At 39.2% G+C, this 14,003-nt stretch overlaps 1 protein-coding gene across 2 annotated transcripts; it reads right to left on the minus strand.

Moving 5' to 3' along the window:
- Window positions 1–1,166: 1,166 nt before the first annotated feature.
- ZNF131 (zinc finger protein 131) lies at window positions 1,167–14,003 on the minus strand. Of its 2 annotated transcripts, XM_005422006.3 has the most exons (7): window positions 13,866–14,003; window positions 12,369–12,470; window positions 11,257–11,401; window positions 9,071–9,434; window positions 8,746–8,968; window positions 5,143–5,273; window positions 1,167–2,846 (listed from the first exon to the last, which is right to left on the minus strand). In XM_005422006.3, exons 1-7 carry the CDS (start codon window positions 13,987–13,989, stop codon window positions 2,184–2,186), a joined length of 1,752 nt encoding a protein of 583 aa, XP_005422063.1. In that variant the 5' UTR covers window positions 13,990–14,003; the 3' UTR covers window positions 1,167–2,183. The 2 variants fall into 2 exon arrangements, with proteins under 2 accessions (XP_005422063.1, XP_005422062.1); XM_005422005.2 differs by having other exon boundaries at window positions 8,746–9,434.

The raw sequence follows: 14,003 nt of genomic DNA on the forward strand, positions 1-14,003 counted from the left end.
CTCTGATCCTGCCGGCTCCGCTGGTTGGGAACGGGCACGAAGGACGGCTGTGGCAGGAATCCGGGGTTCAGTCACTTGGGAAGGATGTTACAGGGGAGGACGAACGGCCGTCTGTAGCAGTTATTTCCAGAGGAGAGCTTTCCTCCGTGTCCCTGTTCCTGTCTGTAAATAAAGCCCCTGCTGGCGTCAGGTGAGGAGGGGACACCGGGCTCCCGGCCGCCTCACGGGCAGCAGGGACAGACTGCCCTGGGCACGACCGCGGAGCACCGCTCCTCTCCTGCAAATTCCCTGAACTGTGCTGGAAAGGGGACAGCAAACAGAACCAAGAAACAGCCCAGCTGTGCTTACCAACCACGGCCTTGCTGACAGTAGCATGGAATTGTTCAATTTACACTCGACTGAAAAACTACACAAAAGTTAGTTTTGTTGGTCAGATGCATAGTCAGATTGTTCCTTTAATTCCACCGAGACAGACTTTGTCTATATGCATTTATACCTAAAAGGTATAGAGCTCGACACCTAACCAAACAGGCCAGTCCCCTCCATGTTATCAGAAGACATCCTGCTTATCAGAAGCCAGGTATAATAGCTAAAATTTACTCTCATGATCAACGTTGGGCCACACCCTTTCCCCTACACAGAATCTCATCATAGATTACTTGCATCTCAGAAAACACAAAACAATTTAAAAAAAATGCAAGTTACATTAATCAAATAGTTTGAAATTTTAATTGCAATCCATGTTTTTTTGCAACAGTTTCTCAAAGGCTATGATGAAACACAATAATATTGAATGAAACTAAATAAAAGCACAAATACCAGGAAACAGTGCAGCATTTGAAGATGGAATAAAAAGCCTGATTTTAACTAAGATCTATAGTATTACCAAGAGCAGTAGGGACCGTCCTTGCAAAAATTCTTCCCTTAATTTAAGGCTTTGAAAAAAAAGTTTCTTCAGGAGTTTGGAGCACCTCTAACCTCCAGCAGTAATTAAGACATTCTTAACATCCTTGACCAAACAAGCATTTTCTAAAAGATTCTAACTTTACAATAAAAAGCTATTAATCATATTAAAAATGGGATTGATCCTTAACACTGGAACTTGGCACTTAATTGCCAGTCATTCAGTTGTTTCTAACATATTGGATGAAACAAAAAATGCAACATTTAATGGTTGGTATTGTTTTATTTTCTAATATTGATTAAACTATTTACACTTCTACTTTTCAATCCACAGTTTAGCACTCATACCTATGGCTTTTACTTTTATGTTTAGCACATCTTTTTGTCAAGTGTCAGAATTTAATTTAAAAAAAAACCAAGAACCTGATACCATATAGACAAGTCTCTGTTTATGTTTAAACAAATTCATTTTCAAAAATGATTATTTATAAAAGAAGAGCCTGCTTGTAGCTTTCTTCCAAATCATGTTTATCACAGACTACACCAAGCTCTTCCTATTTTTAAGTGTCCCATTTAGCATGTCCTGCTGCCTCTAAGTGAAGTCTGTTCCCTCCCTCAGCCCCCCGCCTCTAAATTTAATGCAAAAGAAAATCAGTAACCAGCAATTTCAAGCAAAAATATAAAGCACTATAACATTACCTACACTGCCTTTCACAGAACTAAGTTCTCAAAAACTCTAGAAACTTTGTGGAAATTTAACCACTCAGTGTTGAAAAGGCACAGGACTTTTGTGCTCAGAGACCTCCAGCAACAGTGCTTTTAGCCCAGCCTGAAAGTTAACATCCAAAAATTCACAGGTACGTAATTGCCACTTACAGCAGAACCCCTCAGATTTTACTTACTCTCCTGCCACAGACATCCTGCAAATTTATACAAGACTTTGCCTCTACTGCAAGAGCAAAAGAGGTGAAATTATTTTTACATAAGCCCAGGAATGGTGTGATGATACAATGATACAAGCTGTTCATTGCTAAAAATCTCACAAAGTTGTCCATGTCTTCTGGTAGTTTCTGTTTCATGGCACTACATGAATGGAGAAGTATTTTTCACATATGAGAGAAGTTTAATTGTACATGAAGAAAGCTAATTTTGGTCCACTTGTCCAGCTCCCTATGGACAGCATATTGGAAAGGTGACCAGTAACGGTTCAAAAACCAATGTAAAAGTTAACAAAAATAATTTGGTATTTCATTCTTAAAACTGCAGTGTCATTATGTGTCCTACTCATTCACTTTTGCATTTTGTGTATCCACTAATTGTTGTGTTTTTAAGTCTTCAGCTTGCTCATGATGTTCCTTATCTGCATCAACTACTTGATTATGATCCTTTTCTTCTGCTTCTCCTTGATCAACACTTTGATATTCTACTTGTTCAAGGTCTGTTCCATCTATAAGTTCTGCCTGTACTTCTTCCATCTGTATTTGATTTACATGCTCAACATGTAACTGCTCCACATGAACTTCAGCACCTTGCTCAGTCTGAATGTGTTCAACTTCCAAGTAACTAATCTGCACCTGTTCTTGCAGTTCCTCCATCTGTGTGCCTTTCACTTGATTGTCCTGTATGAGATCCTGGTGCATCTGTTCCACAGTTACCTGTGCAGGATCCACTTGTACCTGAATTACTGGTAGGACATGCACTTGCTCAACTTGTTCTATTATAGTCATTGATGTTACTGGTTCAGCTTCCATAGCTTCCACTGGAAGAACCTCTTCTGTCACTAATAGTTCTGAAATATTGTGCATTTCTTTGAGATGCCTTCTCAGCTCACTGCCTTGCATAAACCACAGATCACATAAGGTACAGTGGTTGGGTTTGTCACCAGTGTGTATTACCAAGTGGTCTTTGAACTGATCCCAGCTGTTAAATACGCTGTTACAAACCTGAAATGAAAGATACAGCGTGTTAAACAGTGCCAACAGGAATGTGACAAAATACAGTGCCTATATGAGATCATGATGTCACATTGTATAGCTTCTTGCTACTTGGATTCAAAAAACATACATTTTAGAGGTAAAAGCTGAGAAGAAAGCTTCAAATGAATAGAAGACTTGATACTTATTTACTCTTTTTTTAAGAATGGTGATCTGTTTTTAGTTGTGTATGCATAAGATACCTACAAAATTCACAAGTCTGTAGAGCATTTGAAAGTTTTTTTATCTGATAGTCATTTAAGTATCATACCCCAATCAATACATATCTGGCACTAGAGTTTTGGGTGTAAAAATATTTATGCATTAATAGGGTGCACTGAAAGTGTAATGCAGACTGTTGTTTTACTGACATTCTAGATGCAGTACTACTGAACAACTTCTCCTTATGAGCTTTCACTTGCTTATGACATCGTGAGGTTTAACAGGCTAGGCTGAACTCTCCCATTCTGTGATTCAAAAAAATCCACTTGAATGATTTCAGCAGATAAAACTTTTCAAACTCCATCCCTCTCATGCTCTTCCAGCCAAAAGTACTGCCTCAACATCAGACATACTGTTTTCACAAAGCACATGAGCTCCCTTCCCTTCAGCTGGTACTGGAGGTAAATAGCTGGAAAACAACACACACAGACTGCAGAAATAAATGAGATGCAGGGTAGAGGAGACAGAAGAGTGGGGTAGAGTCAAGCTTGGAGTAAAAAACCCACAGGCTCAGGAGTCTTTGTCCATTGAAATGTGTTTCGCTGTAGAAAGCAACAAGAACACACATATCAACACCCCTTCACTGGTGACAAACAGTTTTGGAACAGGATGTTCTATCTCTTCACAATTTTCAGTAACTGCACAGAAAAGTGATAGAGGGAGTATCTAACAGGATTAACTCAAGAGCAGGTCTGTGTAGTCAAGACAAACATCTCCATTTTGCTGCTGAAGTCGGCTAAAAGGGGTTGTAATACTATTGCCACACATTTTTTTCTCCCAGGCTCACATTTCAGAAACAGTTTGCACATGCAGTTTTTAAAATACTAATATTATAGATAAGCACTCAAAATTACTTAGTCATACATAAGGGTAATGACTAGCAATGCCCAGGCACACAATTACTGCTCTTGCCACACAGAATCTAATTCAGTTTTCAAGGCATACAGCTGAAGAGCACAAAAGGACTCATCAAGAAAGCACAACTTTTTCTCGTCTTTGTTCAGTGAATAAAGATTTGTTCAAATTTAGTTATAAAGAGAAAAATTAAAAATTCATCTAAGAATTGCTGCAGTTTCTGCAGGCTGAAGGGACACAAATCCACATTCACAAGATCTGTGAGAGGATGAGGACGTTTACAAAATGAGTTATGACTTGAATCAGCTCTTTAAAAGTGAAGATTTATCTCAACAGTTTTTCAAATGTCAGTTACATATAGTGACCAAGTACCCTAGCAATCTCCACAGCATTTATTTTGCTTAAAAAATACTACAGACTGCCATAATAAATTTGAATTCGTTTCCAGACAAAATCAGTATGTTTGGTATCAAACAGAGAATAACAGAACAAGCAATTAAATAATAATTTGTATTTTGGACTTTGGGCTTTACTTTTTGTGAAGCATGCTTAGAAGTGGGAAAGGCCTAGGTCAGTGTATCAAGAATCTTGAAAAATAAGCAAATGTAAAATTCAGCCTACCCAGAAGAATCTCTACGATTTTAAGTATTATGAGGCTCCACACTAGTAATTCCAAATTTTAAATGGAGATACTTAGATGTGAGGATTTATCTGCATACTGTAGTTGAATGTGATCCAAAGACCTCACTACTGTCTACAACTTCCTTGTTAGAAGAGGGGGGACAGGCACTGATCTCTTCTCTGTGGTGACCAGTGACAGGACCTGAGGGAATGGCCTGCAGTTGTTCCAGGGAAGGTCAGGCTGGATATCAAAAAAGGTTCTTCACCCAGAGGGTGTTTGGGCACTGGAACAGGCTCCCCAGGGCAGTGGTGACAGCACCAGCCTGACAGAGCTCAAGAAGCGTTTGGAAAATGCTCTCATGCACAGGGTGTGACTCGAGGTGTCCTGTGCAAGGCTGGAAGTTGGACTCAATCCTTGCGGGGCCCTTCCAAACCAGAATATTCTGTGATTCAATATTATTTTACTGAAGTAGCTCTTAGAAACATAAGCCACTCTCATTGCCTCTCCTGTTCAGTCCTCCCATACTCCTTGAAGGAAGGAGGTACCTAACCTATTTCCATTACCCACCTGACATTCATACAGCTTCTTTCTTCCCTTTTTAGCACCAGCTCCAGACTGACAGGCTGTCAGGTGACATTTCAGTGTGCTATTCCGAGCAAAACGTTCATGGCAGTTTGGACATTCAAAGGGTTTTTCACCTGTTGAGACAGATACAAGGATTTGTAAGTGTATAAAACTACCCAGTCTTCTTTCAGGTCTCTCTTCTTCCTCTCTTTCTCTCTTGTCTAGGTTGATAAATGCACTGTAAAGATGTGGCCAATGAGATTATTCTGCAGAAAAAGAGATGAAAATTCAATATAAAAGGGCAAAAAACCTGATGTAGAGTCATAAGTCTCATTTAGAAGAAAACCAATGTAACAATTATCAGTAGCTTTTAAGGTATTTGTGGAAATTAGATTACTATTCTGGCAAAGTATTTAAAAAAATAGCAGCTATTTCACACTTTTCATCTTATAATAGTTACAGTTAAAGAATCAACATAAGTCAATATACAAAGTGACATATTAAAGAAGGAAGAATTTAAATAGTACAACCTTTTATTTTCAGTAATAACAGCTTATGCTTGAAACTGAGCTCCAGAAAACAAAGCTGGCACAGAATGATTGTGAAATAACAGTGCATCAATATTAAAACAAAAAAACCCTGCATCCAACTTTACCCCAAAATACACAGAAGAGAAAGCACAAAGAGACATAAATGGGCACAAGCAAGATGAAAATTCCTCTCAGTTCAGCCACTCCATTTCAACCACGGTATCAAACATAGAAGCCAGCTAAGGACAACAGCAGGGGAAGCTGAAAGTAGGTCTTTTTATCATCCAGGGTACTATGCTGTCATCAAGTGGTAATGAACAAAGGGTGTTGCACCCTGCACAAACACAATGACATTCAAGCCAATTAAATTACCAGAAAACCTGGAAGAGAGTGTTTCCTCTGAAAGGCTGTAATAACCTGTATAGGTACTGCCACCAACACCACTACTGAAACAAACGGATAATCAACTCCAAAAGAGGCTGAGCCATTTCAGGGAATACCACGAGGATCAATCCTAGCTAGTTTAAAAGCCTGCATTTTCAGGCATGCAATACTTATTGGATATTGCAGTGGAAAAACAATCTTCAGAAATATTTACAAGTTCCTAATTAGCTTTTCAAAAGAAATTCACAAGTAGCTGAAGTGTCACTTATACACCTGAAAGCTACAAAAAGATGTTAAATGGCGGGAACCTCAATGGTTACAAAATGCTACATATGTGGTGAGTGTAGTACAGGAAAGGCAGAGGATGCTAAACTGCCTTCAGTGTTGCAGGCCAAAAATCATGGGTTAGTTGGTGGGTTTGGAAGTAGATGATCAAGGTTCCTACCAATGCAAACCATTCTGTAATTCTATGATTCTACAGAGCATGCATGGATGACCAAAGAGCTTTTGGACGAACTCAAACACAAAAAGGAGGTCCATGGGATCTGATGAGATGCATCTGCTGGTCTTGAGAGAACTAGTGAAGGAAGTTGTTAATCAACTATCCATAAAATTTGAGGTGTGGGAGTCTGGTGAAGTTCAAGATGACTGGAAAAGCAGAAGCACAGCCCTTTCAAAACAGCGACATAAGGAAGAGCTGGGAAACTACAGGCCAGTCAGTCTCACATCCATGCCCTAAAAATCATGGAGCAGACCTTCCTGGTAGCTCTGCTGTGAAGACAGGCCGAAAGCCTTGGGGTGTTCAGCCTGACGAAGAAAAGGCTTCAAGGAGGTCTAAGAATGCAGTCTAGAGGAGGGCTGGAAAGGGACTTTCAAGAGAATGTAGTGATAATGACAAAGGTGGAACAGCCTTAAGCCAAAACAGAGTAGGTTTAGGTTAGACAGTGGGAAGAAATTATTTTCCCAGAGGGTGGTGATGCACAGGAACAAGTTTCCCAGAGAAGCTGTGGTTATCCTCTCTATGACAAATGTTCAGGGCCAGGCTGGATGTGGCTCGCAGCAACCTGGTCTAGTGGAAGGTTCCCTGCCCATGGCCCCAGAGGGTCGAACTAAGTGATGTGTAAGGTCCCTTCCAACCCAAGCCATTTTATCATCCTATTACTGCCCCACTGCTATTTCAATGTAATTGCCGGTATAGTAATTGAACAACAACAGGATAAAATATTTTACGACATTTTCTCACAGGCCTTTCAAGTTCATTTTAGCATTCAACCAGTGCCATACAGAACTCAGAATTTAGAAAGCCTGTAACAGAATGGGAGCTTTTTCATTCTCCTCAGGAGACCACAATTAAATGCTGATATCTGTTCTGATTTTAAGCTTAAGGCTTTTGAAAATGCTAAACTCTAAGTAATTAGATTCCATATGTTATACTTATTAGATCAATATATATTTAGTAAGTATTCTGTACCTCTTGTGATATGCTAACTTGCTTTGAATCAAAAATACTTTATTTGCAAGAGCAACCAACATATTACATAGTTTGGATTACTCTGCCACAATTTTTTTCTGAATAGATTTTTGCTAACTAGCACCTGTTTGAATTGCTTATAATGGAGAAACACTCCCTCCTTTACAGGGGATAGAACTTCCCAAAGCTTGTTTATAGAAGGAACTTTTAAGAGACTATTGGGAATAGACCGGACACTGTCCCATAGTAATACTCAGCAGTCCCATACACAGATACATTCTAATTCAATTAAGACATGCTAATGAAAAGACTTTAACAATAACAAGCTGCAAAAGAAATAGAGCTGCTACCCTCCACTAAACTTTTACTTATGAATCATGACTGGCATATTAAACAAAAAGATCTGGAAGATCAAGATGACATATATTTTACATTCAGTTATCTGTGTCATTTTCAGTGTCTGTTCAGTCAGCTGACTTCTCAGTGAGATCAAGATGTAACCTCCTATACTAAAAAGAAGGGAGGACCACAAGTCACTTTGTACTCAAAAGATTTTTGCTACCCAGATTTCAAAGAGGCAGATTTTACAGTAAAAAAAGTGTACTATTACGACTAGGAATGTTTTGCCAGTTTTAGTAGTTTTGCATAATTAACCAAGAAAATTCAAATCATAGATGAGATAAGAGCAAATGTGAAACTTTCCAAACATGATGGTACAAGACATAATTCTTTGAGGGTATTTTATGTCTAATAGGCATTTGCTCAGAAGTTCTGTTAGATAAAGAAACTCTCTAGACTGTATTCCACAAAGAAGATTGTGATTTAAATAATATTTCAACACAAATATTTACTAGAAAATTTTGAAAATAAAAGTAGTTCCTCAGTTTGGTGTTTCTGAAGAGGGAACATGACTTAAGGGAGTATTTTGAAAAAAAAAATCTCTAAGATTTAATAGACTTGATAGAGAAGCTTCTTTACTACTTTCTGGTTTTAGGTGCCTGTTTTTAATCGACTCAATCCCCCAAGTTTCCAACATCAATGGAAAACAAAAAAAACATGAACAAACAAAAAGACATACCACCATTTTAGTTATAACTAGAAGCCAAGTATTTCTAGCACTCATTGATTTTCTTCAGCATATTATCTATTTCCCCAAAACATGCAAAAGCCCAAAGTACTAGAATGAAGGCCACAAGCACAGGACTGTAGCAGTGTTCTTACCTGTGTGCTTCCGAAGGTGCTCTTTAAAATGCCCAAAATGGTCAAACTGCTTGTCACAGTACTGGCATACATGTATTTTCTTGCCAGGTCTTTGCTTCTTGCTGGCACCACCTTCATCAAAGTGGTAACAGGTGAGGTGCTGTTTCAAAGCACTCTCTCGCAGGTATCTTTTATTGCATATGTCACATTTATAATTCTCAGTAGAGTGTGTTTTCATGTGTTCCTTAAAATGGTAAAACAATTTAAATGAACGGTTACATTTCTCACAGTGGAATAAATTGTTCATGTGTGACAGCTGAAGTTCCACAATTTCAATACCTTCTACCTGTTTGCATGAGGGGTCAGTTGCACTATCACCTTCTTCTTGCATCTGGCATTTTCTCTCTCCCTGACGATACTTGCTGGTGATATCTGCCAAAAGAGCCAAAGCAGATTCATCTGATGTACCTGTTGCCTGTATGTACTTTATGGATTGCTCTGCAGAAGCTACTTCTTCAAGGGTTTCAATGCTGTCATCCTCCACTTTCATCGTCCCTTCAGCAATCTCAACCTCAATTTCAACAGGCTCTGATTCTGCAGATGGCAGTGCTTCTGTGATAACATTAGATGTTTCAGCAATCTTCCTCTTTTTTGCTTTATTTTTACCTTGTCTTTGATTTGATTCTAAGGGTGATGAATTTTCTTTGTTCCTGAAAAACATTTGCATAAACATGGTTAAGATCAATTAACAATGACATAATAATTCCTGTCTAGTAATCTAGGTTCTGCATCCAACACTCCCCTAGGTGTTTCTTGAAGTTGAATGATGACCACATTATCTGGGTGCACATCAGGAGCTAACTTGTCCTTAATCTACACTCCTTGGTGCAGTAAAATAACATTGTTAAAGCTGATAAAATATTTTAAAGTATTTAAAGTAAATAGCTCTGCTTCAATGATACAGAGCATCTAGCAAGAAAGGCCAGTTAACCTACTGACTTATCTAGAAATTTGTGAAATTCTCTACTTGGAAAGAAAACTCCTCTAAAATAATTAATTCTTTGGCCTGCCTACTCAGAAATAAGGTTTAAGTCCCTCCTATGCCATTCACCACTGGATTGTGTGCAACTGCAAGCAGTACTTAGAGCTTGTCAGAAAACACTTTAGCTGTGACTTAACATGATGCTTATAAACACAAGGGTTAACATATCCCATAATTCAGGAAGGCACAATACTAATAGCTGACATTAAAAAAAAGGATGTGAAAGGAGCATTCTAGTTTAATTTTCTGGGCTTAAACACAATCCTCAGTTCTGTGCTGTTCTCTCTGCATAATGCACACACAATCCCATTCCTCCAAAATGTCAGGGATGGCATGGTATCTCAAACACAGCTGAGTGGGTCAATGCTTTCAAGTCATCCACAGCACTACTGTGCTGGAGGTTTTACTACTGATTGTCAGTTTCAAAAATAAGTGGCTATCTTCCCATCAAATTGACTGACTGAAGTAAGCTGTGCTTTTAACCTTCCTCTGCACCATGATGAATCCTTTCACGTAATGCACTCCCTATCACTTCCAGGCTTTCTAGTAACAAGAGACAAGACTTTGCCCAGTATCTCTAAGTAATATTGTCAGATGTGTAACTAATGATGTAATGCAGGCCACAGCTTATAAATGGCACCTTAGTCTGTTCACATACAGGAAAACAGAGTAGCTAAACCCAGTTCCATATAGCCTGGATTTCTGATGTCTACCAGATCACAGGCACATTGCAAGGAGCTCCTGGATCATGTACCAAAAGCAACTAGAGTAGCATGCAGAAGGAATGAGAACATGAGAGTACTTTATGGAAGTGAAATGGAAGAAAGAGGATGAAAAACAGCATGATGGGACTGGCACCCACTTTTTTCAAGTTAGATTTTGGCAATGGATTACAGTTCCTGGTACTGGATAAGAGGTGCTGCAGCAACACTTGATTGAGTATTGAACCCAGATATAACCCAGATATAACTGACTTTAACAGTTACATTCGTTCAAGAAGTTCGAGAGGTTAATTTTGCAGCAAGAGGTTTTAAGATCACAGTTTATTCTCTCAGAAAGAGCAGAAAGCTACACAAAATCAAAACACCACGAAACAAAACAAGCACCATGAAATAAAACAAGCAAAGACTTGTTAATGTAGTCTGATTACCAGAGACACATTGTCACTGCACAGCCAGCTGTCAATCAGGTGTGGGCCAACAGACAGCACAGAAACCAACTATAACCACAGAGTCACAGCCCTACCATATCAGCAACATTTAGAAGCCGTATCACTTGTCATTGAGTTCTAGCCCAGTGAATGTGACATTCTTGTTTTACCCTGTGTAATGCTGAAATGTATGTTACAGTAGAATATATGGTTCTACACAACTTAAGGAGGTTCCAGTATAAGGAACAGCCCTGCAAAATACTGGCAGCCAGCTCTTGCACAAGCCTTATTGAGACTCTCTCCTTCAGTGCTGGAAAGAAAAAGAGGCTTATGTGCTTACCTGATTTCAAGTGCTTTGATTGCTTCTAGCATCTGTAGATACTCTGCAGCTTTCCAAACATCATTTGCTTCTTCCTCACCTTGTACCATTAGCTTTGCTGTATAGGTGAACTCAATTAGGTGACGAAATGCCATGTTACTTACACCTGTGTACAGGCAAGAAAAAAAAGTTACCTTCGACAATTCTGCAGCCTCATCTTCCCAATGAATCTTACACACTTGCCTGCACACCATTTTGATAACAGCACCATAGTCACCAGTTTCATAAACATCACACCCTTAAATGGCTCCACTGAATGGTTTGGGTTGGAAGAGACCTTTATAATCATCTAGTTCCAACCTCACCCATGTTGGAATAAAAAAACCTACTAGAGAAACATAGTCTGGAACAACTGTGGAGTTTTGCCATGACAAAGATAAAAGGAATGATAAGATGGACAAAAAGCTGTTTCAATAATATATAAATTTAAACAAAAATACTATTCCTGGAGGCTGAAATGCTGCTCCAGGAATTCAATTTCCTCCCTGCCTATCACATAAATATTACCCCATGTTTGCCCTGCTTTTGCATCCCAGCCAAGGCATTTGCCATTGGCCATCGCTGACAGCCTTTTTCAGCTGACCAGAATGGCTTTTTTCTGGGAAAGCTTTTGTGTAGTACTACTAATCCTAACAACATATAAAGGGTCTGCCTGACCTTCACTGGACATGTATAAGGGGAAAGAAGGGAGAAAAAGCACCACATAATCTCACATTTTCCCTTCCAATATATTTAATACTGTTTTCATTTTGATTTTTCTTCAGGGGGTTTTCTTTCCAGTGATAGTAACTGTCTCAGAACAACTCAAGAACTAAGATGTAGAAAGTTAACTTTCAATAACCAAGCATGTTCAAGTGTTCAAAGCTAGACTGGATGCAGCCTTGACCAACCTGGTCTAGTGGGAGGCATGCCATCCCATGGAAGGGGAGGTTGGGCCTACATGATCTTTACATTCTACACTCCAACCCTAAACATTCTATGATTCTATGCACTAGCCTCTACTCAGGATGCTACAATAATTTCCAGCTTGAGCACACAGCTCTGAATGCTTTTATTTGCACAAGTCAGATTACCTTCAATCTCCACCAAAGGCTCCTGAGTGAAATCTTGGAAGAATTTGTGGAAGAACTGGCTACAGGCAGCAAGAACTGCCTTATGAGCTTTAAAATGGTGACCTGCAAAGGGTGACAAAAAGTTTGGTTTAAAGTAACACCTTCCTCCCTTCATAGTGCACATGCAGATAAAAACACCAGCCAGTGTAAACATTATTCCAGCAGCATAACAGAGTGATTCTCCTTGTAACATAAGATAGTACTGCAGCTGGCTTGTCCTTTCTCACACAGAACCTTGCTGACCTCGCTAAAGCTCTGCAACTCAACCAGCAGGAGAAACTCACTCACTCACTCACTCACTCACTCACTCACTCACTCACTCACTCACTCACTCACTCACTCTTTTCAGATATTTAAGAAATGAATTATGGGAAATTTCTGTGCAAACTTTTCTTGCTATGTGTTGGGCTCTGTATGTCTCATGTGTTTGTTGCTCCTACAGACTGATAAATGTTATCACCACCACCAGTATAAACACCACAGAACAAAAGTGGTTCTGCTCTGTTCTGTCTTCCAGAATCTGTATTTCTTCTCCCCAGTGGAGGCATGCACATTCATGGGGCTCAGTGGTACAGGGATAAAGGAAGCAACACAGATTAGAACTACACAGCTGCACACAAAACCAGCTCTGAGTTCAACACATGGATTTGGTAATGACAGAGCAGGAGCAAACATTCAGGGTGAGCACCATCAGTGAAATGGTGACTGTCCCTGAAGAATATTTCTTTTTCTTCATTTGCTTACCTCCTTCTAATCTGGACTCTGTAGGATCCTTTTTCTTCAAGTGAGTTGCTGCTATCCTTTTAAAGATCAGGTGCGATTCCTTTAGCTAAATCTGTCCTAATGGACACTGCCTATATTCCCTGTAGTGTTCATCCATTCTAAAACATGTTTGGAATATGAAGCAGACTTAAATGATCTACCACATACTATCTTTTCCAAGGAAATAATAAGCACTTGTATCTTCATCATCTTTTTAAAACAGTTCTTACGCCCTTAGAACACAAACAAAAAGTGTGTGCTTCTACCCTTTTTAAAGTATACATTAAACTAGTAGAGAGATACCAGAGAAGCTGCTGTGAGAAGTAAATATTATTTCAAGGCATGGGGTTTTTTTATTTAAACACAGTATTTATACAAGTTCTCTGCATGCAGTCAGACAGCTCAAGTCATAGAAAAATATTTTAACAATGTTTTGGGAATCCTCAGCACATTAAATATACCACAGCAGTTTCGAAGAGGGTTTCTATCTGAAAACATTTTAGTCTCTTGTTTGGGAAAGCAGAAGCAAAATTACTAACCACTATGATGAAACTTTGCAAGTAACTTGCACACAGGTACCGAACCAAGAACTGGTTCACAACCCCATCTGACACCTGACCATGAAAAATCCAAGAGCATCCCAGCACAGCTTTCAGAATTCTCTGAATACCAACTAGTTCTCAGGCCTGTACATACCATCGACGATCAGAGTGATATCTGTAAACTGGTCCTGCTCACGTTGTTCATTCAGCCTATCCAAAATAACTTTATAGTGCTCAGGGAATTCCTGGATACATTCCATCATTTCCTCAGCTTCCATGGCAAAAGGCCTGG

The sequence above is a fragment of the Geospiza fortis genome, unplaced genomic scaffold, assembly GCF_000277835.1.
Source record: "Geospiza fortis unplaced genomic scaffold, GeoFor_1.0 scaffold443, whole genome shotgun sequence".
Lineage (NCBI taxonomy): Eukaryota > Metazoa > Chordata > Aves > Passeriformes > Thraupidae > Geospiza > Geospiza fortis.